Source organism: Pantherophis guttatus, chromosome 7, assembly GCF_059756535.1.
Source record: "Pantherophis guttatus breed Tessera chromosome 7, ASM5975653v1, whole genome shotgun sequence".
In the NCBI taxonomy this organism is placed as follows: Eukaryota; Metazoa; Chordata; class Lepidosauria; order Squamata; family Colubridae; genus Pantherophis; species Pantherophis guttatus.
In genome coordinates, this window is record NC_142069.1 from 18,357,698 (window position 1) to 18,382,919 (window position 25,222).

The 25,222-nt window shown below is 39.3% G+C and overlaps 1 protein-coding gene across 4 annotated transcripts in view; it reads right to left on the reverse strand.

Moving 5' to 3' along the window:
* TMTC1 (transmembrane O-mannosyltransferase targeting cadherins 1) overlaps nucleotides 1-25,222 on the reverse strand; it is a 168,062-nt gene that overhangs the window by 117,554 nt on the left and 25,286 nt on the right. For 3 of the 4 annotated variants that reach the window (XM_060694491.2, XM_060694493.2, XM_060694492.2), the window contains exons 4-5: nucleotides 23,651-23,827; nucleotides 17,058-17,264 (exon numbers count right to left, since the gene is read on the reverse strand). In XM_060694491.2, the coding sequence (XP_060550474.2) occupies nucleotides 17,058-17,264; nucleotides 23,651-23,827 (384 nt within the window). The remainder of the gene's footprint in view (nucleotides 1-17,057; nucleotides 17,265-23,650; nucleotides 23,828-25,222) is intronic. The other variant, XM_087873708.1, reaches the window with a different exon arrangement.

Genomic DNA, 25,222 nt, shown 5'->3' on the forward strand with positions numbered 1-25,222 from the left:
ATATAGCAAGGTAAAAACAATAGACCCGTGTGTGAACCTAACCAGAATAACATTGTGGGAGTCTGCAAAACAACTTAAGTCTGATTTTCACAATTAACCTTTACTGTGAGATTTGAGAATTTTCACAGGAGTAATTAATTTAATTTGACATGGATTTTGTGGGTGAAAAAGATTATTTTGTCTTTCCAAGCTCAAAGAAAAATAGTGTGAATATTTTTAATAGCTCATTTTGAGCAAGTTAATTTTCAGGAACAATGTTGTTTCTGGTTTCCATTTTAAAATAAAATATTATTTCTATTCTTTGACTAATATGCAAAGCATGCTGTAGTAACCTTTCACTTTGTGCATTTGTCCACATTTTGTGATGGATATGAAATATTTACATAAAGAAAAATAATATTTATTATGGGTTTGCAAGGAATGAAATATTGAAAAAAAGAGTAACATTGGGAGTCATATATCCCTACTTTTCAGCATATCACAAACAAGCATACACTGCACAATTTGATGTGTTGACTCCAAATTCTATTATGAGAAAGAAAAAAGAAATCTTAATAGCCAGTAAAAATTATATAAAAGTATCTCATAACACTCTCTTACCTGGGAGTAAATGCCATTAAACTTAATGAGCCTTGTTTCTGAATTCTATTATGCTATAACTCTAAGTTAAAAAGCCCCAAATGTGTTTGCCTTTACTTATAATGAAATTCCAGTTATTTATAGCTACTTATATACAGTCTTTCATACAAATCTATTCCAGAGTGGTTAACAATAAAAAAAAAAACATTCCATAAATGAATTCATAATGAAATATACCATGTATGCACACATAAATGGCTTGGAAAACATTGCAAAATTAATTTAAGTAGCTTTTCTCCACTTGGAAGTAAGCAGAAAAAAAATATTCTCATTTATATTAAAAATGAGGTTATGATACCATTACTTTCCACCTTGTTTGTAACCAATGTTCAACTCAGAAGAGATATGTGGGCAGCATATCTGGTTTTATTTTACCCCTGCATACTAGCCGAGTTCACAAATCATGTTAAGCCTGCTCATATTACCTATGCTTTATTGAATAAACCAAAATTGGCTGAGTTTGCACAGCAAGTCACGTTATAAATCATGATTTACAAGCCAAAGTGGCTTGGGTCACAGAACACTAAGCTCCAAACCAAACAAACTAAAATTATGGTCCGTGTGTTTGTAAATCAAGCCGTTCTATTTGGTTTATGAATTATAAGCAGAACACAAAGACTCCAGCTACATTAGCACAATACTAAGAAGCAGACCAAGTGAATTCAAGGTGGCTAAACCACACTGCATTTAGGGGCCTAGCAAGATGTATGAAGCCATCTGCCAGAGTTAAACGCTATGTGCAAACCAGGTCATTCTGACTTGTTCAATGCACCATCTTTAGTCTGGGATTAGCAATATATGTGAAGTGAGTCTTCCTGATTCATAGACAATATCTAACCAGGGGGGATGGTTTGCCTGAAAACGATACTAGAGGTATCTGATCATCTACTATCACTACTTGGTAAGATTTTGTGTTTGTATGTCATTTTATTTCCTGCCTTTGATTCGGTTAAATGTCTGGTTGAAGTTTCTGCCTATGTCCACAAATTATTTTACCATATCAATATCCACAGCTGAATAACGATCTGTACCAAATCCATTACAGAAGCAGCACCTTCATTCTTTTTGTGAAAGGAGCAAAAAGCACCTAATCTACACTCAGCATTCAAAAGAATTCCCATTGCAATGTGAAAGACACACTGCATTCACTTCACGGCAGTATTTTAAAAGAAAATAATTAACAAGCTTCCCTTCTTCTTACTTGTTTTTTTTTTTTGTTTGTTTGTTTTTTTAATATCATTTTAGGAATCTCCTCTCATTTTTTAATGAGAGTTGCGATCCCATTCATAACCTTGGAGAAGATTTTTAAAAAGGAATCAGGGAATGAGTTTTCTCCTTTGGGAAAGTTTTATAGTTTTAATAAAGTAAAGCAACCAAAGACAATTTCCAAACCCTGGCAAACTAAGCGTTATAAATGCTGCCTGTGGTGATCAGGTTCTGCTGTTGTGACTTTCTATGTAAAGAACTGAATGGTTCATTCTGAGCCACGTTCCTTCCATTTATTCTTTTCTCCTCAGAAACAAACTGGGATCTATATCTAAATAGGCAATATATGAAATCTGGCTCGATTATTGTACTCCTCATGGAGAGATATTTTCTTGTCCATATTGATCAGGCTGGGCTTTTAGTACAGCACAGCAATTAGGAAGGACAAGAACTTGAGAACAGTGGATTGCAATATTGTCCTACGCTGCAAAAATTTAGGTTGGGTTTATGTGGTTTTAAACATCCAGAAAGGATCATGATGCCCCTCACACATATGTTGTTTGTATATGTACATGTATGAACACAATATAGGACAGTGGTGGTGAACCTATGGCATACATGCCAGAGGTGGGACGCAGAGCCCTCTCTGTGGGCACGAACACCGTCACCCCAGCTCTCTTTCGGAACTCTGCTACAAATGTGCGTGTGCCTCCCGCCGGCCAGCTGGTCTTCAGGTCTCTGCTGCACATGCGTGGGGCACACACACATGTGCCCACACCTTGCAGTTTGGGCACACGTGTGCACTATGGGCACTCGGTGCCTAAAAGGTTCGCCATCCCTGATATAGGAGATGACCAAGCTGAGCTTCACAGCAGGATCAAATACATCATCCGTTTGAAAGAAATGTAAATCCAATCCCCTTGAAATCCGTTGACTCTTATCTGGTACCAACTTGCCTTGACTGTTAGTAGATCAGATTCTTGTGTTGCATGGAATATAATCACAGTACTTTCTGAACTCTATCCTGACTCCTGATTTCTTGAACTTTAAATAAGACATACTAACCTTAAATAAGACATTCGCACTATGTCTTATTTAAATCACACTATCAGTAGCCGTACGGATCTGGATGGGGAGAAACAAACTCAGACTCAACCCCTCCAAGACCGAGTGGCTGTGATTTCTGGCGTCCTGTCATAGTCAGCTAGTCCCATCGCTGACTATTGGGGGTGAGACCTTGACCCCCTCAGAGAGGGTTCGCAACTTGGGTATCCTCCTGGACTCGCAGCTGGCCCTAGAAGACCATTTGATGGCTGTGGCCAGGGGGGCTTTTTATCAGGTTCGCCTGATCTACCAGTTGCGTCCCTTTCTGGACCGGGACTCCTTGCGCACAGTCACTCATGCCCTTGTCACCTCCCGTCTGGACTACTGTAACGCTCTCTACCTGGGGCTCCTCTTGAAGAGCACCCGGAGGCTCCAGCTGGTCCAGAATGCAGTCGCACGGGTGATTATGGGAGCGACTCGAGCTGCACTGGCTCCCGGTGGTCTTCCGGGTGCGATTCAAGATGTTGGTTGCCATCTTTAAAGCGCTCCATGGCTTAGGACCTGGGTACTTACGAGATTGCCTTCTGCCACCAATAGCCTCCCATCAACCAGTACGCTCCCCCAGAGAGGGATTCCTCAGGGTGCCGTTGGTCAAACAATGTCGACTGGCGACTCCCAGGGGGAGAGCCTTCTCTCTGGGGGCACCTGCCCTCTGGAATGAGCTGCCCCTGAGATTCGTAGGATCCCCGACCTTCGCACCTTTCGCCGCGCCCTCAAAACGCTATTGTTTCACCAAGCAGGGCTGGCCTAAATGCTATTTTAATGGGTGATTTCTATTTTAGCTCTTTCAGCCAAATTATTTAATATTTTTAAATTGTCTTTTAACTTTCATATAGTTGTGGGTTTTATTTTTGGCTGTACACCGCCCTGAGTCCTTCAGGAGAAGGGCGGTATAAAAATGTAATAAATAAATAAATCTTCCTTACCCTTGAGAAACAAAACCTGCGGTGAAATGTGTTCTTCCTACACACAACCAACACTCATCCTAATATGCCAGGCATTTCATTGAATTAATCCCTGCTGCACCAATATTAATAAGAATTATTTATATGAAAGATCACAGCCAGGATGCAAAGGGTCCAGCAAGTTGTCACTTGGGTTTTAAGAGAAGGAAGTAGTGGTTTTGTAGTGTCTATGGAGATTCTCAATCACCCAGGTCATAATTGCCCCAAAGATGCTTTTTCAAAAGTCACCTGGACTTTCTTCATTTTTCCTTGAAGACGTTTCTCTTCTCTTCCAAGAAGCTTCTTCAGTTCTGACTGAAGTCAGAAGTCAGAACTGAAGAAGCTCCTTGGATGAGAAGCGAAAACTTCTTCAAGTCTTCAAGGAAAAACAAAGGAAATCCAGGTGCCTTTTCAAAAAGCACCTTTGGAAAAAGTAATGCTCTCATTCTGCAAAGTCTGTCCTGGGGGCTGAGTAATAACCAAATTCATCATCATCCCCATTATCCCATTGTCTGAAAGTTTATAGAGGTGAGAATTTTTGCCAAATTGCAAAACTGTAGGACAAATTATATGATTATTCCACTTCGTAAAATAGGGAATTTAGCCCATGAGCTTCTGGATGTTTTTTAGTGGAAACTGCATTACCACTTCAGTTAGACATTATAAAAACCATCAACATAACATCATGTGCACCATGATGTCATTGCTCCAATAAGATATCCCTTGCCCCACCTGTAGACCCCTGGCTCCATCCTAGCACATTTAGATTATGCTTGGATGACATTTTCATACTGGACTGATATTTTCAGCCCGTAATTTTGGGGGGAAGTGGGAATTTGAAGACGAATTCTGAGATAAAATGAATGCCTCAAACCTTACAGCGTCTACTTTGTGCATCCTTTCAAACTGGAAAAAAAAATCAGTCTGACTGGGAGGGGTTAGGTTTTTTAAAAAGGAGTTAAACGAGTGCATAAAGTTTTAAGGGTCAGAGTTTATCTCTTAACCACATCCCTAGCTTTCCTGAAATGCTCTGAGGGCCACTAAAAGGTTGCTTGAGAGATAAATGAAATTCCGTATTGCTTTTATACCTTCTGTATAAAAAAAGTAATTTTCCCACCCTTATTGTAGTCAAATAAAACTGTCACGTTGTAGAGCGAGAAAAAGATAAGCAGACAAAAGAAAACCTGATACAGATTTAGAAGAGAAAAAAAAATCTTTAGGGCTTATTTTGTTTTTTATGGAGTACAGAGCAACTTTAGTGATCACAGAATTCTGCCTGATTAATAAAGAAGTAAATGGAAAGACAGAAGTAGGGAAGGAATAAAGGAACGTTTAAATAGCTGTCATCTTTAACTAAACGAATTCACCCTACAAACATACTGTTCAGCCCCTAATTGTCAAAACAAGTCACTATGAAATATCACAGCCTCTTTTGTACAGTCTAAGAAGAAACTTCTATCTGAGCTAGGAGCAACCATCATCCATTAATTCAGTAAATGATTTAAGAAAACTCTTACAAACCAACAATATTGTGTTAAGCATCAGTTAGTAAGACATATTAATTCAATGGCACCCAATTTAATAAGTAATGTTCTTCTACTGCATCTTTATAACATCTGAAATAGATTCAATTCACCAGGCTTTATATAAACAAAGTCTAATTATTATTTATCACCTTAACATAGGGATTAGAATTCCTACAGTTGCATTCATTGTTTCTTTGCTCTATTCTTGTCATGTTGTCATTGTCTACTAGTTTATTTGGTTGAAAAAAGAACTTTCGTGATTGAATATTCAAGATATAATAAGTCAACTTCTATTCACCCAGAAAAAGAGATAAATACAGTACATATTTTTACCAGCAAATTTTTTTCCTCTCAGTGGTGATCACCTTAAACTTGAGCACCCAAAGAACAGTGCATGCAACACCTTTGCTACACAAGCTGCAATGAGTACCAGTTTATTTCCAGGTCCAATTCAAGGTATTGGCTATGACCTTAAAAGTCCAACATGCCATGGGGTCAGGTTACCTAACCATGGGGTAAGTAACCATGGGGTAGGGAAGGTATGTTGCAGACCCTATCAATTAAAGACTTTTGATTGGCAGGGTCCAGGAAGACCGGACTCCTATTGCCTCTACTTGTGGAACATTTTCCCCTCCCTGGAGGTGAGACTGGCCCCCACTTACTTGGACTTTAGGAAAAGTTTGAAAACACGACTCTGCTGTCTTGCTTGGGACTCATAGAGAACCATGCCCCAAAGCCAGCCACCCCCATCTTTTAATGAACATTTAATGTTGAATCTTAATAATTGTTGTCTCTTTTTAAATTTTACACACAGTTTTAAAATGTTTAATATTTTTATTTGCATATTGCCCAGAATCCATCTATGAGGGAGTTTTCAAAATTTGATAAATAAAAAAAATAATAACATTAAAACATCTTTATTTTGCATAAGTATGGAAGAAGAGAAAATTCCTCACTTAAATTAAAATTCTCATATTTTAGATCGATTTAAAAGTATTAATTTGAAAGTACTAATTTCCCTCATTTAATTACTGAAGTATAGAACATTTATCAATAAACAGTAACTTTTCCTTAAACTAAATTCAGACCACATATTCTGAGAATAGGAAGACAGCATCTGAGGACAAAGTTGTGAAAAGACATTTAATAAAAAACACTTTTGCAATTCTGACAAAATGATAATTCCTCTAGTTTGGGGGATAGGGGGAGAAGAGAGAAGCCATTAGCAGCAAACTAATTTCAAGGTAGCTACAATTTGGAATGCAGATTTGCACTGAGGTACAAGAATAGAAATGACTCATCTGACAAGGCTCATGAATATCCTTAGCACAGGTTAAACAATTGGAGAGATGACTGAATTTACATTAATCCACACAAGGGGAAAGCATGAGAAATTAAAAACAAATGTTTCACAGATCCAAGAGTACAACCATAGCTGGATGAAATCTGCAAATGAACATAAATCTCCAGATCAGAGAGAAAACTATGAATTCCTCGTCTATACTCAACTTAAAACCATTTGTTTAGCGGCTGTTTGAACTTACAACAGGATTGAAAAAAGTGATTTACGACTGGTCATTGTGCTCATGAAAGTGACAGCATTCCTCCAGTCACCTGATCAAACCTCATATGCTTGGCAACCATTTACAATACTTGCATGTTCCAGGGTCATTTAATTGCTATTTGTGGCCTTAAAAAACCCTTCACACAAGCAAAGTTAATGGGAGAAGCCAAATTCTCTTAATGACCACATGATTCTCTTACACCAGGAGTGTCAAACTCAAGGTGCTTAGATCTTGGCCCATGGGGCTGGCCTGGAAATAGCAAAGGACCGTCGCACCGTGACTCTTGTTAGCGAAAACAGGGTGGGGGCAGCGTGTGGTCCCCCGGCGCCCTGTTTTGGCTGGCAGGGTGCTGCAGGAGGCCATCCCGTCTCCACCCACTCCCACTCCCCCCCGACCAGCCCGCGGAGGACAACTACTATGCTGATCCAGTTCTCAAAGAAATCCAGTTTGACACCCTGTCTAACACTGAGTGAATTATACTGAGTATATTGAATGAACTCAGCTATAGTGGTTTATAAACCTTGGTTTATGGCCTGGTGCACTAAGGCAGCTAAATCATAATTTTTACAAATCACAGTTAAGAAAACAATGGATTTGTGTAATATGTCCATCTGGTTACCAAATTTGCAGTCCAAAATAAAAGCAAAATGCATTTTCTAAGGAGAAGCGTTAGAAATTTGCAATCTTATACTACTGTACTATGCTGCAAGAAATATACATTTTACCTAATGAATGTTTTTTTGCCAGCTCTAGGACTTGGAATGGACAAACATATTAGTGGATATTGAAATAAAGCAATGTGGAAGAGCTATCGTATTGAACAGGAATCTTAAAATTCATGCTGAATATAAACTTTATACAAGTGAAATATATTTTTTATAGTTAAGGAAGCTAATCATACTATTTCTCTTATTTTTTAAAACAAATTTTATTAAATTTTTTAAAAAGATTATAAACTAACATAAACTACAGATAGTCCTCATCTTACAACCGTAATTGAGCCTGCAATTTCTGTCATAAGTCATGACAGTTATAAAGCAGTTCATCTTGTGACCATGTCCGATTTTACAATGTTTTTGTGGTGGTTAAATGAATGCCACAGTTGTTAAGCAAATCCGCTATTCACTACGCAACATTTTTTGCCAGAAACAGGAAGTAAACAATGATTTCCCGAAAAAATGTTGTAAATCATGATCACATGGTCACAGGATGCTGCAGGATGCTGCAAATGGCAAATGTGGGATGTTGCCAAGCATCCAAAATGTAGTCAATTGACTGCAGGCCCCCTGGATATTAGAACATGTTATTTATTTTATTTTATTCTAATTTTATAACCCTTTTCGGGGTCCATCATAATTTCGAAAGGTTGCTAAACAATCAAATTGAGGAGTACCAGGAATACAAAGCAGAGTATACTGTTATTATTGTCCTACTAAAAACCCACTGAAATATTTCATATATAGTTATTTCACAAAACTGTATTCTGCATACATGGCTTAGGCCCGGGGTACTTGCAGGATCATCTTCTGCCATCCTCCCATCGTCCTGTGCGCTCCCACAGAGCGGGCCTCCTCAGAGTGCCATCAGCCAGACAATGTCGGCTGGCGGCCCCCAGGGGGAGAGTGTTCTCTGTGGGAGCGCCGACCCTCTGGAACGGATTGCCCACCGGACTTAGGACAGCCCCTGACCTCCTCTCCTTCCGCCGCGAACTGAAGACATGGCTCTTTCATCAAATGGGCTGACCCGTTGGGGGATTTTTACATTGAAATAATTTTAATTTAATTTTTAATTGGATTTCAATTTTTATGTAATTTTCGAATTTTGTTGAATGTTTTCTTTGTAAGCCACCCTGAGTCCTTCGGGAGAAGGGCGGCATATAAATTACATACATACATACATACATACATACATAAATACTATCCATATTCTAACCAAACTCAAGATTTTCAATCAGACATTAGCACTCCAAAACAATTTTCTCAAAACTCAAAGGAATTGTTCATAGATATTTGGCATCCTTTAAATTAAAAACATGGAACATATTCTTTTTTCATACGCTCCTCAAAACTGTTTTAGATAAGATTATTATTTTTTATTTCCTCTGTTTTGGTGGATCACGTTATGGACTCTTCTATAGGCCCTGTTGTAATTCCAAACCGTGACTTTAACTTGGGAAATTAATAATTATAAATGAGTTAATTCCAGGTGGCTCTTGCATTATTTCTCTCTATAAAGATATTCTTCCTGTGGAATATATTAAGAAGGAAAAGTGTGCCTTTTAAAATTAATCAGGATTCAATTAACACTCTAAAATGATAGAATGCATTTAAGGCATTAATTACAAGATCTATTTGTGCGTTGGCTGCAGCAAAAGGGAGAAACTGACATTTTATACAGTTGGAACATATGGTTGTGGATTCACTTTTGTTATATGCTAGTAATCCCACAGATGAATCATATCAAGTTATTTACAGCAACAAAAGTTTACATTGAAAACGATCTGAATATTCTTTGAACTGTACTGACGACCAGAAATCATTTCATGAAGATATTATCAATCACCACCATATGCTACACATTTTTGCCAACAATGGACATGCTTCTAAAAAGCAATCACAAAAGAATGCCACACTTTGTAATTTTAGATTCAAATACATCATTAATTCAAAAAAAATTTAAAGACTATAAAATAAAATTGAAACCAGAAATATTCTTTTTGGGACTGATGGACAAACAGTTGGGGAAAAACTCATGGAACTTTTGTTGTTATTTATTATAATAGCAGCAAGACTTTTATATGCACAACAATGGAAATATTTGACTCTATTTCAAATGGAAGTTTGGTGAAGTTGATGGAGCTGGGCAAGATGGCAAGATAGCTTTAATTAGAGAAAAGACATTAACTTTAATGCTGATTGAAAGCCTCTTCCGAACTCTTTCCATAAAATGGGAAAGATGAACAGATGATATTTGGATTTGTTGATTCAAAAAATAGAAAAACTGAAAGTCATGTTGTAAACTTAAAGAGTAAGAGCTTAATAGAAATTTATACTTATTTCTGTTGTGCATGTATTTCTCGACTTACAACTGGTTATTTAGCAACTATTCAACGATACAATGGACCCCAAAAGAGGGACTTACAATACGGATTCAAAGTTTCAATATCTGCCTCCTTGCAGTCACATGACTGTACTTTGGATGCTTGGAGATCAGCCTCATTTATGGCAATGTGCAGCATCCCACAGTCATATCACCATGATTTACTCTGTTTTTGGTTTTTGGGTTGTTGTTGTTGTTGTTTTTTGCCAGAAACTGGTTTATACCTGGTTTCTGCAAAAAAAACATGCCATACAGAAAAATGGGTTTACTCAACAATTGATTGATTGATTTGTTTGTTTGTTGAATTTATATTGCCACCTATTCGTCCATGGCGACAGCAGATCACATGAGCCATTTAATAGGCTCCATCCTGCTCCGGGTTCCCCAGGCCCGCTGGCAGAACCAGGTCTTCAGCGCCTTCCGGAAGAATATTAGAATGGGGGCCGTTCTAATCTCTGGGGGAATGATGTTCCAGAGAGAGGAAGCCACCACGGAGAAGGCCCTTCTTCTGGGTCCCACCAGGTGTATCTCCCTCGGATATTTAATATTTGCTTAAGAATTGCTGCATTTGCTTAACGACCACTGCAAAAAATCCTAGGCAGACATATGGTGACTCATTTTACAACCATCATGACTTATGACCAAAATTGAGGGCTCAATTACAGTCAAAAAATGAAACTACCTGCAAAAAAAAAGTCAGAAGTCTTTTTATTTTATTTTCCTTCTTTTTCTTTCTGCAGTTTTCTCTTTGTTTTCTCTTTCATTCTTTACTTTTCTCTCTCTTTTCTATGTCAATTATTAGTTACTTTTTATTTATTTTAAAATTTAATAAAGTTATTAGAAAGACAGAATTCCACAATTTGTCTCTACAATCGGGTACTCAGGGTCCTTTCCACCTGTTCGCATCATAGAAATGATATATTGAGTATATTCCTTCAATTTTTGGAAAAGCGTGGAATGGCAACAAAACTGGACAAATCTAGGTAGGATGGGGATATCCAGCTTCTCAAGGTTAGATGGACATCTTCTTGGATGTCTCAGGAGGTATGAGGCCTAGCTTTGTCGTGTTGCAGCAGCAATTCCTTCTTGTGCTTCCAAACTTCGCTTAATAGTTGCTTCAAAATGTTAAGTGTTACAGTGTAATGCTCTAAGTTGACAGGGATGCCAAGCTGAAGCAAATTCATAAGAAAAACACCATCTGCATCATCCCCCCAAAACTGTCATCATGAATTTTCTTGCCAAAGCCTGTTTTTGTTATTCTTTTTTTCCCCACAGGTGAAGCTGTGTGGATACCCTTTGAACTGCCATTAAATTTCTAGGTCATAATAATAAGCTGATGTTTCGACAGCTGTCATGATGTGGGAAGAAATTCCTCACCTTTATTTTTGTAGCATGACACCAACTGCTGCCAAATTTTAACTCCTGAAGCTGTCATCCTTCCCATCAGCATGCAAGCAACCTATCTAACACACACCTTCAGTTATGGAAGAATATCAATAATGCAACCCTTGTATGTCTACAAAATGCCAAGCATAGCAACAATTTCTTTTTGGGTGATCCTCCACTTGTCTCAATTGGTTCATCAGCCACTCTCTGCAAAAGCTGTCAGCTGCTGTCAAAGGTCATCCAGTCAGCTTTTCCTAGTTCACCTCTCAAGCGCAGGAAATCAGGAGTCCAGGCAGTTCTAATGATTATAGGTTTATTGTACGCTTAAGCTCTCTACAAGAATCTGAACTACTAACGGTCAAAGCAAATTGGTCATAGATAAGAGTCAACAGAATTCAAGGTGGGCTGGATTTAGATATCTTGTGGGCATGAAGGGACTCGTGACTGATGATGCGTTTGACCCCTCCCTTAGGCTCAGCCTAGCCATCTCCTACATCACCATTTTACATTTTGGGGCGCAGTGATGCACATTACTCATGTCAACATCGTCATCATAAACAATCTGCATCCAGAAGTGGATTTCAACTGGAAATTATCAATCAAACCTCTAAACATGATGCAGCTGTTTAAAATGCACCGATAAGTGTTACTGCAGGCTTCCACTGCACACATAAGAGCAACACAACTGTTTCTACTAGCAACTTCCCATCAACTGGGGTGAAAGAACAAGTGCTAGGAACATATCAGAGTTTCCTGTGCAACAATACTACCATCAGTTGGCAACTTTGGAGGCATTACTTTTCTTTCAACCCTCATATTCAGAGTTTTCTCCTTCATTATTTCATGTACATCCATTTATATGTCACTATTTTAACAAATCAAAATGTTGGGGGGGAAATATTCTTTTAAATGTCTTTAAACCAGCTTTTGTTCAACAGGTTTTTGGACCCCAAGGTGATCCAAGCCATGGCTATTATTATTATTTGCTATTACACATATTATTGTTTAGTGGATTATTTTAATAATCTGCCTTGGTTTGTTCATATACACTGCCCAGAGCTGGTCAGACAACATGTATAAATGTTGTTAAATGCACAAATGAACAAACACACAAAGGAAATTCCCAGGCCTTGCTTAGAAAAGCTAAAAAAAAAAAAAAATTCCAAACACATCTCAGAAAAAAACTGTTTCCACTTCTCCTTCTGTCCTGGTCTATCATTTCCTCTCACCTTCCGACTTTTAAACATTGTTTTGTTTTGTGCAATATCAATTTTATTGCCAATCATAATCTATTCAGTCAATCATTGTTAAGCAAGCAATCCATGAACCAAGACTATTTTCTAGACGTCAAGAACGGTTAGTATAACATTGAATAGATTCAACTGCATTAGCAAACTGATGTTTCTATGCCAGTACTCATCTCTAGATATAGATAATGGAAGCTATAAACTGAGGAAAAAAAGAACTATGGCTCAACAGCCCCAACCATTCCTGGCCATATTAGGAAGCCCTAAATTCTCCATCTCTGCTGAAAGCCAACAGACATGGAGAAGATTAGGTTGACATGGCAATCATGGAAGAATATAGGCAGTCCTTGACTTTTGACCATAACTGAGCCCACAAGTTGTAAAGTGGGTCATCAGGTAATGATTTCATGACCCTTTTTTGCATCAGTTAAGCCAGGGGTCAGCAACTTTAAACACTCAAAGAGTCACAAGGTCCTAATCGGAAGCTCCCATTCAATTCTGGAGCTGACCGGAAGTCCCGTTTCCCCATCATAGTCGTCTCCTAGCACAGCATCCTTTTTCCTCTACCTATCCTAATTGAAAGCCCTATCAATTTGGGAGCCAACCTGCAACAGGGAGCCGCAGCAGAGGGATGAAAGAGCCACATGCGGCTCCAGAGCCGCAGGTTGCTGACCCCTGAGTTAAGCAAACTCTGTGGTAGTAAAGCAAATGCAATCATTAAGCAAATATTGTGGCTGTTAAATGAACCCCTTGTTCACTCAGGGGCAGGTTTTGCAGAAAACAGGAAGTAAATGCCAATTTCTGGCAAAAATGTTATAAATCGTGGTCACATGACTGCTAGATGCTGCAAATGGCTGCAAACACGGTCTGGTTGCCAAGTGTCCAAAATATAATCACGTGACCATAGGACCATGATAGTGAACCTATGGCACACGTGCCAGTTGTGGCCTGCAGAGCCCTCTCTGCTGGCATGCGCGCCATCACCCCAGGTCAGATCTCTGTGGGGTTTCTTTTGTCAGCTTCTGTTTCCCTGCAAACGACGAAACGGAAGCACACGAAAGAAAAAGATCTTACCTTTTGCCGCGCTGCCAGTGTTGGGATGCCCTGCCTCCTGCCGGCCAGCTGGTCTTCGGATCTCTGGTGTGGATGCACGCATGTCTACGCATGCACACTTGCATACTTGCGCACACGCACATTTGCGCACACATTCATGCATGCACGCCTTTGTGTGCGTACCTTTCAGTTTGGGCATGCGTGCGTGCAGTTTGGGCACTCGGGGACTAAAAGGTTCACCATCACTGCCGTAGGGGGTGGATATCGGAATTTCAAAACTGAATCATAAATATTTTTTCATGGTCCTTTATACTTTAAACAGTTACTAAGTGACCGGTCATAAGTGGACTACCTGAACCACAATTGTGCTATGTCCTTGTATCCTGCAGAGGCTTTGAGTCCCAACACAAATTATACAAGCGGGCAGAAACTGGCGAATCCTGGACCTTTCATTACAAAGGGTCTTACGGCTTCCCCAGAGTGCTCAGCTTTCTTGCTCCTAACCTTTTGTTCTGCTGGTTCCAGCATTAGCCAAGGAGCAAGAATAGCAATGTCTTGCTATCTTTTGGCCCCAAGACAAAAAGACACAATATAAACAATATCTGACCTCAGGAGCACACCCGGCATCTATCAAATGCATTGGAATTGTCAAGCCTTTGAATAATGATAAAATAAAGGCATCAGTTTTATAGCCTTACAACATTTAACATCCTGACCAAAGGCATAAAACAAAAACAAAAATATATCACTGCTCGTAGAACTAAATCTGAATGATCTATTTTTCAATCCACTGGATATGTTATAATACTATAACCATTCTTTGCTTTAAAACAAGGAAAGAATCTAAGAAGAACCTAAAGTTTGCAAGACGAATATCCTGTTCTTCTAAGTGGCTGTGTGTTTTATGGGTAATTATTCAAACCCAATCAAATTTTTTAAAAAAAGGAAATGCTGAAATGGACCCTTCTCTTGGGAATAAAGAATGCATAACCACAAAATTGCACAAAAAACACCCGTATGGCCTATCATCATGTTTAAGACAACTTGTTTATGTGTATCACCCCAACTAAAGAATCACCCAGTTTAAACCTTTAAAGGCCTTCTAAAAAGCAAGTCATCAAATACAATTTTAAAAAGTGGGTCTGGTTTTAATTGCACTTGACCAAAACCCAACCTACTTCCAGAAATAGGAATATTTATTACACTCACTGTTTAATGGGAGGAAAATTTCTTAAAGCGAGCTATGAGACATTTCATACTCTGGAGAGATGCCATTAAAATATATTAACAGACAGTGTTCTGCATATATACAAATATAATCTTGCCTAACAAGAAAAGCAAAAGCAAGATATTATCTTTATTAAATGGAGAGAAAGAGATGAAGACTTGCAAGACTCCATTATTATAGCCAATCTGAATAATTGTAATTGTTGTAACAGACTGTGAGGGTAACTAAGAGAAAAAGAAGAAATGCTACAGCCTACACAAAAGTCTTATAAGAGAAACATGAATCCAAAGCAAGAATGGGAGTAGAGAAAGCATCACAGCATTGATATCCCTACTTCTCTGGAAGCTATTAAAGGAAGGGCATCTCACTGACGTCTGAAGGACTTTCAGACTTGCAAGGTTCTGTTACTGTGATGGTTCAATACTAATATTAATATTCTGGGCTTAGATTCTCTGGTCTGCACTACCCTGAAGGGCTGACAGTAGGTTTAGCCTTCCTGTAGAATTGTTTTCTTGATCTGGTCTATCTAGTGGGGTTGACAACCAACAGACAACCAGTCTGTACCTCTTTCCCTTCTTACACTTCAGTGAATTAGGGAGGTAGCACACTATATAGCACACTACCACACTATAAAAAAAGTTGTTGAGACTCTAGAAAAAGTGCAGAGGAGAGCAACCAGGATGATTAGGGGACTAACCCTAAAACATCTAAATTCTATACCAAGGTCTTAGCAGATACACTAAGTTGACTCAATTTATTATTTACTGTTTAAAAAAAAAATTATTATATGTATATGAAATCTTATTCTGTTCACCGCCCTGAGTCCTTCAGGAGAAGGGCGGTGTAGAAATTCAATAAATAAATAAATAAATAAATAAATAAATAAATAAATAAATAAATAAATAAACAAACAAATAAACAAACATATGAAGAACGGTTACATGAACTGGGCATGGTTAGTCTAGTGAAGAGAAGGATCAGGGGAGACATGATAGCAATGTTCCAATATTTGAGGGGCTGCCACAGAGAGGAGGGGGTCAAGCTGTTCTCCAAAGCACCTGAAGGCCAGACAAGGAATAATGGATGGAAACTGACCAAGGAGAGATTCAACCTAGAAATGAGGAGGAATTTTCTGACAGTGAGTACAATCAACAGATGGAACAGCTTGCCTTCGGAAGCTGTGGAAGCTTCATCACTTGAGACTTTCAAGAAAAGATTGGACTGCTATTTGTCAGAAATGGTGTAGGGTCTCCTGCTTGACCAGGGGGTTGGACTAGATGACCTATAGGGTCCCTTCCAACTCTGTTAATCTGTTATATAGAAAGCAATAGCAATAAATTTTAGGCTTACATACCGCCCTGTAGTGCTTTGTAGCACTCTCTGGGCGGTTTACAAGATAGAAGCATTATTTGAATATTGGCCCTACCAATCTGGGTCGTCATTTTACCAACCTCTGAAGGATGAAAAGCTGAGTCAACCTTGAGCCCCATCAGGATCAAACTCCAGGCTTTGGGCAGAGTTTGCCTGCAATACTGCATTCTAACCACTGCGTCATCAGGGCTCCTTCATAGATATCTGTCTCAACTGCTTACCAACGTTATCTATCTGTTATGGATTTCAGACATGCTTTACCTTGGGACGTCTTTGTCATGGTCATCTTCTTTATTCTCTACACCACCTCATAAAAATATGATCCATGCTGACATCCTCTACGCCGGGGTCCCCCATCCCCGGGCTGCCACCTGTTCAGAACCGGGCCGCGCAACTGGAGGAGAGCGGGTGCTTGTGCTCACAATTCCATTTGCACGCGCAATAAGCATCGCGCTGGCACGCAAAACTCCATTTGCCTGCCCTTTGCACAGAACCATCCCCTCTCCATCCTGCCAGTCCACCAAGCCAGAAAGATTGGGGGACCGCTGCCCTACAGTATGCTACTGTCTTTTCACTCCCCGTTCCTGAAGTATAAATACTCTGACTCATGCTCTCTTTCTCCGACCCCTATACATCTCTTTACCATTCTGCTTACATTTGTATTCTAAACAATTGTGTTACTCTGGTACCTAAGTACAGCCCATGGAGCTTTTCTCAAGACAGAATGGCCATTGCCCTGTTGTTCTTCAGGTGAGGCAGGGTGGCAGGAGTTCCATGTCCCCTTGTGAGCCACTCGATGCTTCCCATTTTCCCGACTGGATGATGGAAAATATAAAGGGGTTTGTAGAGAAACTGCTGACTGCCGAGCCATCTTCGCATGTAGCCCTCCATTTTTTCTAATAAACAAAGGAATTAGAAGCTTGCATTAGTAAGATAGAATTCTGTCTCTGTCTTGTTCTTAAGGAGAAAAAGCTTAGCAACAATATTTATTTAGCATATTACCCATGAGAGAGGTAACACAAATTGATCCAAAGACTAATTCTCAACCTAAGTGGCTGCCCAGGACTGAATATTAAGACACAAATTAGACTATTAAAAGATGTACTCTCTCAATGTTATTTACTTATTGGTTTGTTTAATTGCATGTGCTTTGACAGATTGTTTAAATAGAAATGACACAAAAATAATAAAAATCAAAGTAGAAGATGAACAATGACTAATAAAATAGAAGTAAAATGTTATTTAAAAAATCTTTTTTGGTTACACATTTTCCCCTTCCATTTATTTTCCCATTTAGTACATTTAAGTATTTGGTTGAAATTATTACTAAAGAAAAACCAAGCAAACACAGAAAAATGAAATTTGCTTTAAAAAAAAAGAATCAAGGGAACTTCTGCAAAAGTTAAGCCATGTCTTACTACATTTCTAATCCTTTTTGAAGGTGTCAACAGTCATGCAGGTAAAAGTGACTCAACAGATATTGTACAGCCTGAATTTTCAAACAGCCTTTGACAAAACCCCTTTATCAAAAGCTACTGACAAAACTCAGCTACCAAGGAGACAGAGAATGGGAAGAAAAGAGCAGATCTCGCACCAAGATGCCCAAAACGAGACTCCCGAGGACTGGCATTGGAGCTGGTGCCTTTGATTTGTATATCGGCATTCTGGAGTTTGCGATTCAAGGTAGTAACTTTTTTTTTAAAGGAATTGTGAACAGTTGCAGAAGGATCTCTCCAAAACTGGTAATTGCATTCAAAAAAGGCATAGGTGGTTCAGGATATGCAAACATAAAAAGATGAAGATTGACCTCAAATAAGCATACTTCACTGATACATTAATGAAATTCATCAGGAAAGGGATTTTGCCATCACAATAGGCAGCTTGATAAAAATGTCAACCCACTTGGTAACAGATTAAAAAAAAAAAAAAAAACAGAATCCTTAGGAAAGGAACTGAAAAGAGAACTGATCTGAAGGTAGCGAAATAGCAGTTACAGAGGGCTCTGGATGAAATGAATTATTTTGCATCCTTTTCAGTTGGATTCGCATGGGGTTGAGACTGACTGCTTCAGTACCACTGTGCATAGTATCTTCCTGAACCATCTAGGTGGGGATTGGGAATTGGGAGCATTGTACCTGCAGTGGTTTCTCCTCCTCCCTTGGGGATGATTCAATTTAGGAGAAGACGCTGAGCTCTCAAGCATTTTGATGCCAGGTGTCTCAGGACGTGATCCTGTGTCCCTTACTGTTTAATATCTACAACAAGCTGCTAGAGAAGTCATCCATCACTATGGAGTAAAGAATCATCAATATGCTGATTATTCCTAGCTAAATCGCAAGCTGATCAGGAAATACAATCAAAGCCCCATCCCAGAGTCTGGATGGTTTTAGAGTCTGGATGGAGTTAAACAGATTTAGACTTAATCTCATCGAGGCAGAATGGTTGTGGACTCAAATCCTTCTAACTCTTAGAGGGAATCCCACTTTGACTCTAACTGGAATTGGGCTCCTCTACAGAGAACAAAATCACCATCTAGATCAAGGATGTCAATCTGGCGGCCCACGGGCTGGATGCGTGGCGTGCAGGCCATGCCCACCCCAGTTCCACGAAGGGGGACATCACGTCACGATACATCACGTGACAGCAACATGACGCCGCGAGTTTGACACCCGTGATCTAGATTCATGGCTCCTGCTGGAATAGCAAATGGAAATTGTGGTCAGATTAGTCTTTACACAGTTCTGACATATGCACATATGCACTTTCCTTAAGTGAGAGACGTTGCTGATGGTCATTCATTATTTTGTCACCTCTTGTCTAGGTAATTATAATTCATTACACATGATAGTGCTCTTCGGCTGGTTCAAAACTCTATGGGGGCTGCATTGACTGTTGATAGGCTTCCAAGCACAATTCACAGTGCTGGTTATCACCTCTTAAGCCCTATCTGATTTTGGTTGATAATCTAGTCCAGTTGGAATCTGCACCTCCAAGGGAATGTTGACAAGAACTTGATTGCAACTATATTTTGTGTATCATCATCTTTATTTAATGACCCAATAATCCCTTGCGGGGTGGAGTCTGGGCAACTGAATGGAGCTGAATGTTTACTGGCCGGATGCCTTTCCTGTCACCAATGCCGAGTTATATTCAGCAGATATATTCTCATCGTGCCCAGAGAGAGAAATATCTGCCTCTACCTAGGACTGAACTCACACCCTCCTGAATGTGAGGCGAGAGCTCTACCTCTAGGCCACCGCACCAGTCAACTATACTTTGTGTATGCTACTGCATTATTAGTTGTAGTGATGGCAGCCAATTCTAACAGCTACTAATTGTTCCTAATAGCAATTAAAACTAAAATTGATGGCTGTTTACTCTCTTCAGAATCATAGAGTAACCTATTCTAAATGCTGGGTCTTAGGAAGCAACAGCTGAAAGGAACAATCATTCTCCACTGTAGCTTATAAGCTTCCCAAATGCTTTTGGCTGGCTATTGTGTGACAGAGAACATGGGCTGTGGACATAAGTCCTGATCAAAATGTTTTATTTTGTTCATATTTTGTTGCTCCTCTTCTTTTGTTCTTATTTCATTGATCCTCCCTGATGACAGCTGCAGTTTCCGACAGTACTGCATTATTAGTCTAAACTGTTAGGATTATAGTAGCAATGTTGTTTGTTTAAAAATGGTGAGAAAACCCGTCTCTTCAAATCAGTACCCAAAAATAAAAAGGACTTCTGCAGACATAATGTATTAAACCGCATAAATTACAACTCTTGTGCTTGATAACAATTTATTATAAGTACAAAGATACACCTTGTCAGGGCCACGCAAGCCTATTTCTAGAAGTTCTATTGTCCAGATATTGGGCACCATATGTTCCTGAAGCAATCAAACATAATAATAAGTATCTAATTATTATTATCTAGGGCTTTGCTAAATTATTAGCAGGTGATGGCATGAGACTAACCTTATCAAGGGTTGGAAGCTAAGCAGAGTCAGGTCTAGATATAATCTGAATGGAGCATCACTCTATAATCCTGCAGCTAGACCCAACTTGAAAGAACACGGTGTAATACCACATCCATATTGTTGCTATGATGACTTCACAGACACGAAATCACTAGACACGTTTATCTTTACCTACCCAATGCAAATATCATTAGCATTATATTCTCCCTCATTGTACTAATTATAGATTATTTTATTTTTATCACACCAATTTTCTAATTGCTCAGGATGACTGTAAAGGTTCTCCGATCTTATTCCCATCCCTACTTTAACTTCCTGAGAGACAGTCTTGTGCAGTGCTTGTGGCATCAGGTTAGATACCCAGAGACGGCAAGTTCTAATCCTGCCTTGGACACAGTGGTGAAATTCATTTTTTTTTACTACCAGTTCTGTGGGCATGGCTTGGTGGCCATGGTGTGGTATGGTGTGGCTTGGTGGGCGTGGCTTGGTGGGCATGGCAGGGGAAAGATACTGCAAAATCTCCATTCCCACCCCACTCTGGGGCCAGCCAGAGGTGGCATCTGCTGGTTCTCCGAACTGCTCAAAATTTCCACTACCGGTTCTCCAGAACCTGTCAGAACCTGCTGGATTTCACCCCTGCTTGGACACAATGCCAGTTGGGGTGATCTTGGGCCAGTCATCTAGGAAGGTGGAAAGGGTAAATGACTTCCAAACAATCTTGCCAACAAAACTGCAGGGTCTTGTCCAGGTAGTCATCAAGAGTCAACACTGAGTCAAAGGCATTAAAAAACAAATCTTTAACTTCTATTTCCTTTCACTGATTTCCCACCCACCCCCAAAAAATGAGATCTTCACTTTTCAGTCTTCATATGAATTGCTCCCCAAAGGGATAAATGTGAAAATGAAAATGAGTAATTTCTACAAGTTTATGATTTTGTGAGCTATCCGTAATTCTCTAGAGGTCAACCATAATTAAATGTATAACACTTGTTCTAAAAATGACAGCCTTTGATTTAGGTTGCTATGGGTCTCTCAAAGCTATAGCTCAAGTCCAAAAATACTGAACTTAATGTTCAATATCAAGACCTTTTCTAGGGGGAAAAAAACAGATAAAATTTAATATATTTACTGAAATTTATTATTTAGGTAGATGGTAATAAGATTATCTTATACCTTAAAGATAGGGATTAGATATAAGCTTTTTTCAAAAATTGTGTAATTATAAGACATATGAATACATTATATTACTTTGATATAGTGATATTTATACAATACTAGTAGCTGGATACCCGTGCTTCACTATGAAACTAATGAGTAGTTACGATCGGGCCTGATACATTGACACTTAAAAGCCTGAAAATCAGTGTAGAATGTTTAACTCCTTAGCATCAGAGCATGTTAATATAAGGCAACTTGCAGTTGGAACAAAGTTCTTTTCAGGTGGGGAGGGGGAGTAAAATGTCTTAAGGCTGGATGAGTCACACGCTGGCCACGCCCATGCCCAGTTTAACGAAGGGGTAGCATCAGAGCGTGTTATAATACTGTATAACAAATACTAATGATCTGATGGTCATTGCGAAAAATCCTTTCTTAGTGAGCACCTAGAAGCCAAGAGGAACATACGTGCCAAGTTTCAAGTTTGTAGGCTTTATGGTTCTGGAGATTTCGTGATGAGTGAGTGGTATTTGGCTTTTATATATATAGATTGAGTAGAGATTATTAATACTCTAATGTTCAAGATTTGTGAAGATAGAAAAAAGAAAATGTATATCAATGTTAACTATAATTTGGAAAGTCAATATCAATAAATGTAAAATTGAATATATTTTTATGTTCAAAGCTGAATATAACATTAATAAATAGTGAACTATTGTACAATGAAGGTTTCCGACTTAAACTGAATACTGAGCTCTCTACCCTATTGTTACCTATTATTTGTGCATGCTGAGAAAAATAGAAAAACAACACAGCAAGGTTGGCAACAAGTAAAAGAGAAAGAAAACAAGGAAAAAAGCTATTCTAGCTTCCTTCTTCTTGTGCTTTTGCTAATTTGTGATGTCTTTATACCTTCAGAATCTTTTAGAAGCCAAACTATATTTGCCACACTGTGTTGTATTGTATGTATATTGTATGTATGGAAAAGTGTTAAGCTTTTGTTCAGCAAGTATCTATTCACTGTTGCACAAAAAAATGAGGTTTCTTTTATGTCCAACACTATCAAGATGCCTAAGAGAACCAGTATGTTGTAGTAGTTAAAGTGTTTTGCTTGTTTGTTTGGTCATCCAACTTGTAAAGGTTTCTGTCTTAAAGTGAATACTGAGCTCTCCATTCTATTGTTACCTATTATTATTTGTGCATGCTGAGAAAAATAGAAAAACAACACAGCAAAGTTGGCAACAACAAGTAAAATTAAAAGATAATGGTTTCGCTGTCCAGTCATATCCAGCTCTAATTGCTAATCTCCATTTCCTGGCCAAGGGAGCTAGCATTGTCCAAAGACAATTTCCAGGGTCATATCGCCAGCATAACTTTTCACCAAAGGCGCATGGAACACTGTTACCTTCCCACCCAAGTGGTACCAAATAATCTGCTCGCATTTGCATACTTTCGAACTGCTAGTTGGGCAAGAGCTGGGACAAGGAACAGGAGCTCATCCCGTTGCATGGACTTCAGGTCTCGAACCCATGCTGTCAGCTCTTCCGCTGACAAGCCCAGAGTCTTTAACCACTGAGCTGCCATGCCCCATTCAACTTGTACAGCTGCCCAATTCCCAAGGCAAATCTGGGAGCGAAGACAAAACAACTCAACAACTGAGGACACAAATCAATATGCTGCGATGCCCCTTGGAGACAGGGTCACTCCACACTCTGGCCTCATTTCTGAATGCTGAACTAGGTTCAGGTCCTCCTGTAGCCACAACAAGTCACTGTGTGGCCTTGGGCCCCTCACACTCTCTCAGCCCAACGTATTTCAAAGGATTGTTGCGGAGATAAAAGGAATGGGGAACCCATATGAATTGCCTTAAGCTCTTGGGAGAAAAAAGTGATATAAATCTAACAAATAAATAAAACTGAGTTGGAAGATTCTTTAGTCTGGTGCCTGAGAGAAGGATAGTCCTATTTTTATGGATTGTTGTGAGCTGCCTAGAATCATCATATGATGTGTAAATCCTGTACATCCTGTAAATAAGTAAAACACATAATATACATGTAAATGGGCATGCATGCTACTGGACAGTTTGGAGAATAGGCCCATCTGTCTCTGCAAGAAAAAAACCCACCAGAATAGTAAGTTACACACTCTACTCACAATCTGGATCCATTTTGTGAAAGCAGGAAGCCGTCGTACACTAGGCAGACGCCAAATACGGTGATCCCTGTTTCCTTTACCAGCATTGCACAAGTCCCAAGAAATAAACTAAGCAGCAAAAAGGACGGGGAGGCAGTGGGAGGGAAATGTTCCCCAACATAAAGCTGATCCACACTCCTGCAAGGCAGAAGAAAAAGCCAACTGTGAAATGAAAACTTTACTACAGCACTAACAATAGCACTTATATACCGCTTCACAGTGCTTTACAACACTCTCTAAGTGGTTTACAGAATCAGCATATTTCCCCCAACGATCTGGGTCCCCATTTTACCCATCTCGGAAGGATGGAAAGCTGAGTCAACTTTTTTCCCATCAGGATCGAACTCTAGGCTGCCGGCAGAGTTTGACTACAATACTGCATTCTAATCTCTGCACCACCCCGGCTCCTAAAACCTATAACCCCTAAGACAGGCTTAATTTAAACTAAAGAAATAGAAATGAAAATTTTGAACCCAGAAACTAACTCCTTGTCTGTAAGAATTTATATAACTGCCCAGAGTCGTCTAGCAAAAAGGTGGCTTTACAAATTGAATAAATAAATCAGTGGCTGGGTTAGATACGGAACACGGTATAAATAGGCAAGGAGGAATTATGTTTCCTCTCTATTGCCATGTTATTATCCTACAATCCATTCACATTAAAATTGGATTTTTCTCCTTTTTTTTCCTTTCTATAATTTTTATTCAAAGACTATCAGGCTGTAGAGAAGAGGATGACAACTCTGGATGACTAGGGGTAGACTTTAAAGTTTTTGGGATGGTCAAGAATAATACCATGGGCAATTATGATGCAAATTCGGCTGTACCACATTTCTTCAATGAGGGCACTCATTATTTTGGAGGGACATTAAGAGTCTGTTAAATCCAAAGGCAGAAAAACCAGGGATTTTTTTCTGGGATGAACAGAGGGAAAATCCTCATATTTACTCTCACACAATGGAGAATGAACAAATAAGCCACTATGAACTACCTGTGCCAAGTTAGTTAAGAAGTGGAGAGCTGCAAGAGAGAGAGGGGGAACAGCAGGGAACAGAATAGACAACAGAGCTAGAGGATTTTATGATGATGGATAAGGAGCAGGAAGCGATCAAAAAGTAATATATAAAAAGTGGAGAATATGGTAAAGAGAAGCCACTTGACTTTCTGATCTCTTCTACCTTCCAAGGGTAGCTGTGGAGAGTTGGGAACCAAAAGGTTCAGATGATGGGGGTAGTTTAAGCCCCACCCCCTTTTTATATGCATTGCACGCACAACAAATTTAAAGAAGGGGTGAAGCTTTCAAAAATGGCCCTAGCAGCCCCCATGTTGAATTTCTTTACCCCCCCCCCCACCACAGATGTTCCTGCTCCTTTCTCCCACATTCAAGATGGATACGGTTTGTAGCAGTGCAGGGTTCCCTTTTCTCCCCTAAAGTAGGAAGGCTGGTAAATGCAGAGATGAAAAAAAAATGCTAGCACACACATAGAAGCATTTGCTAAGATAGACTTCGGAAACAACGGACCCATCCATGATT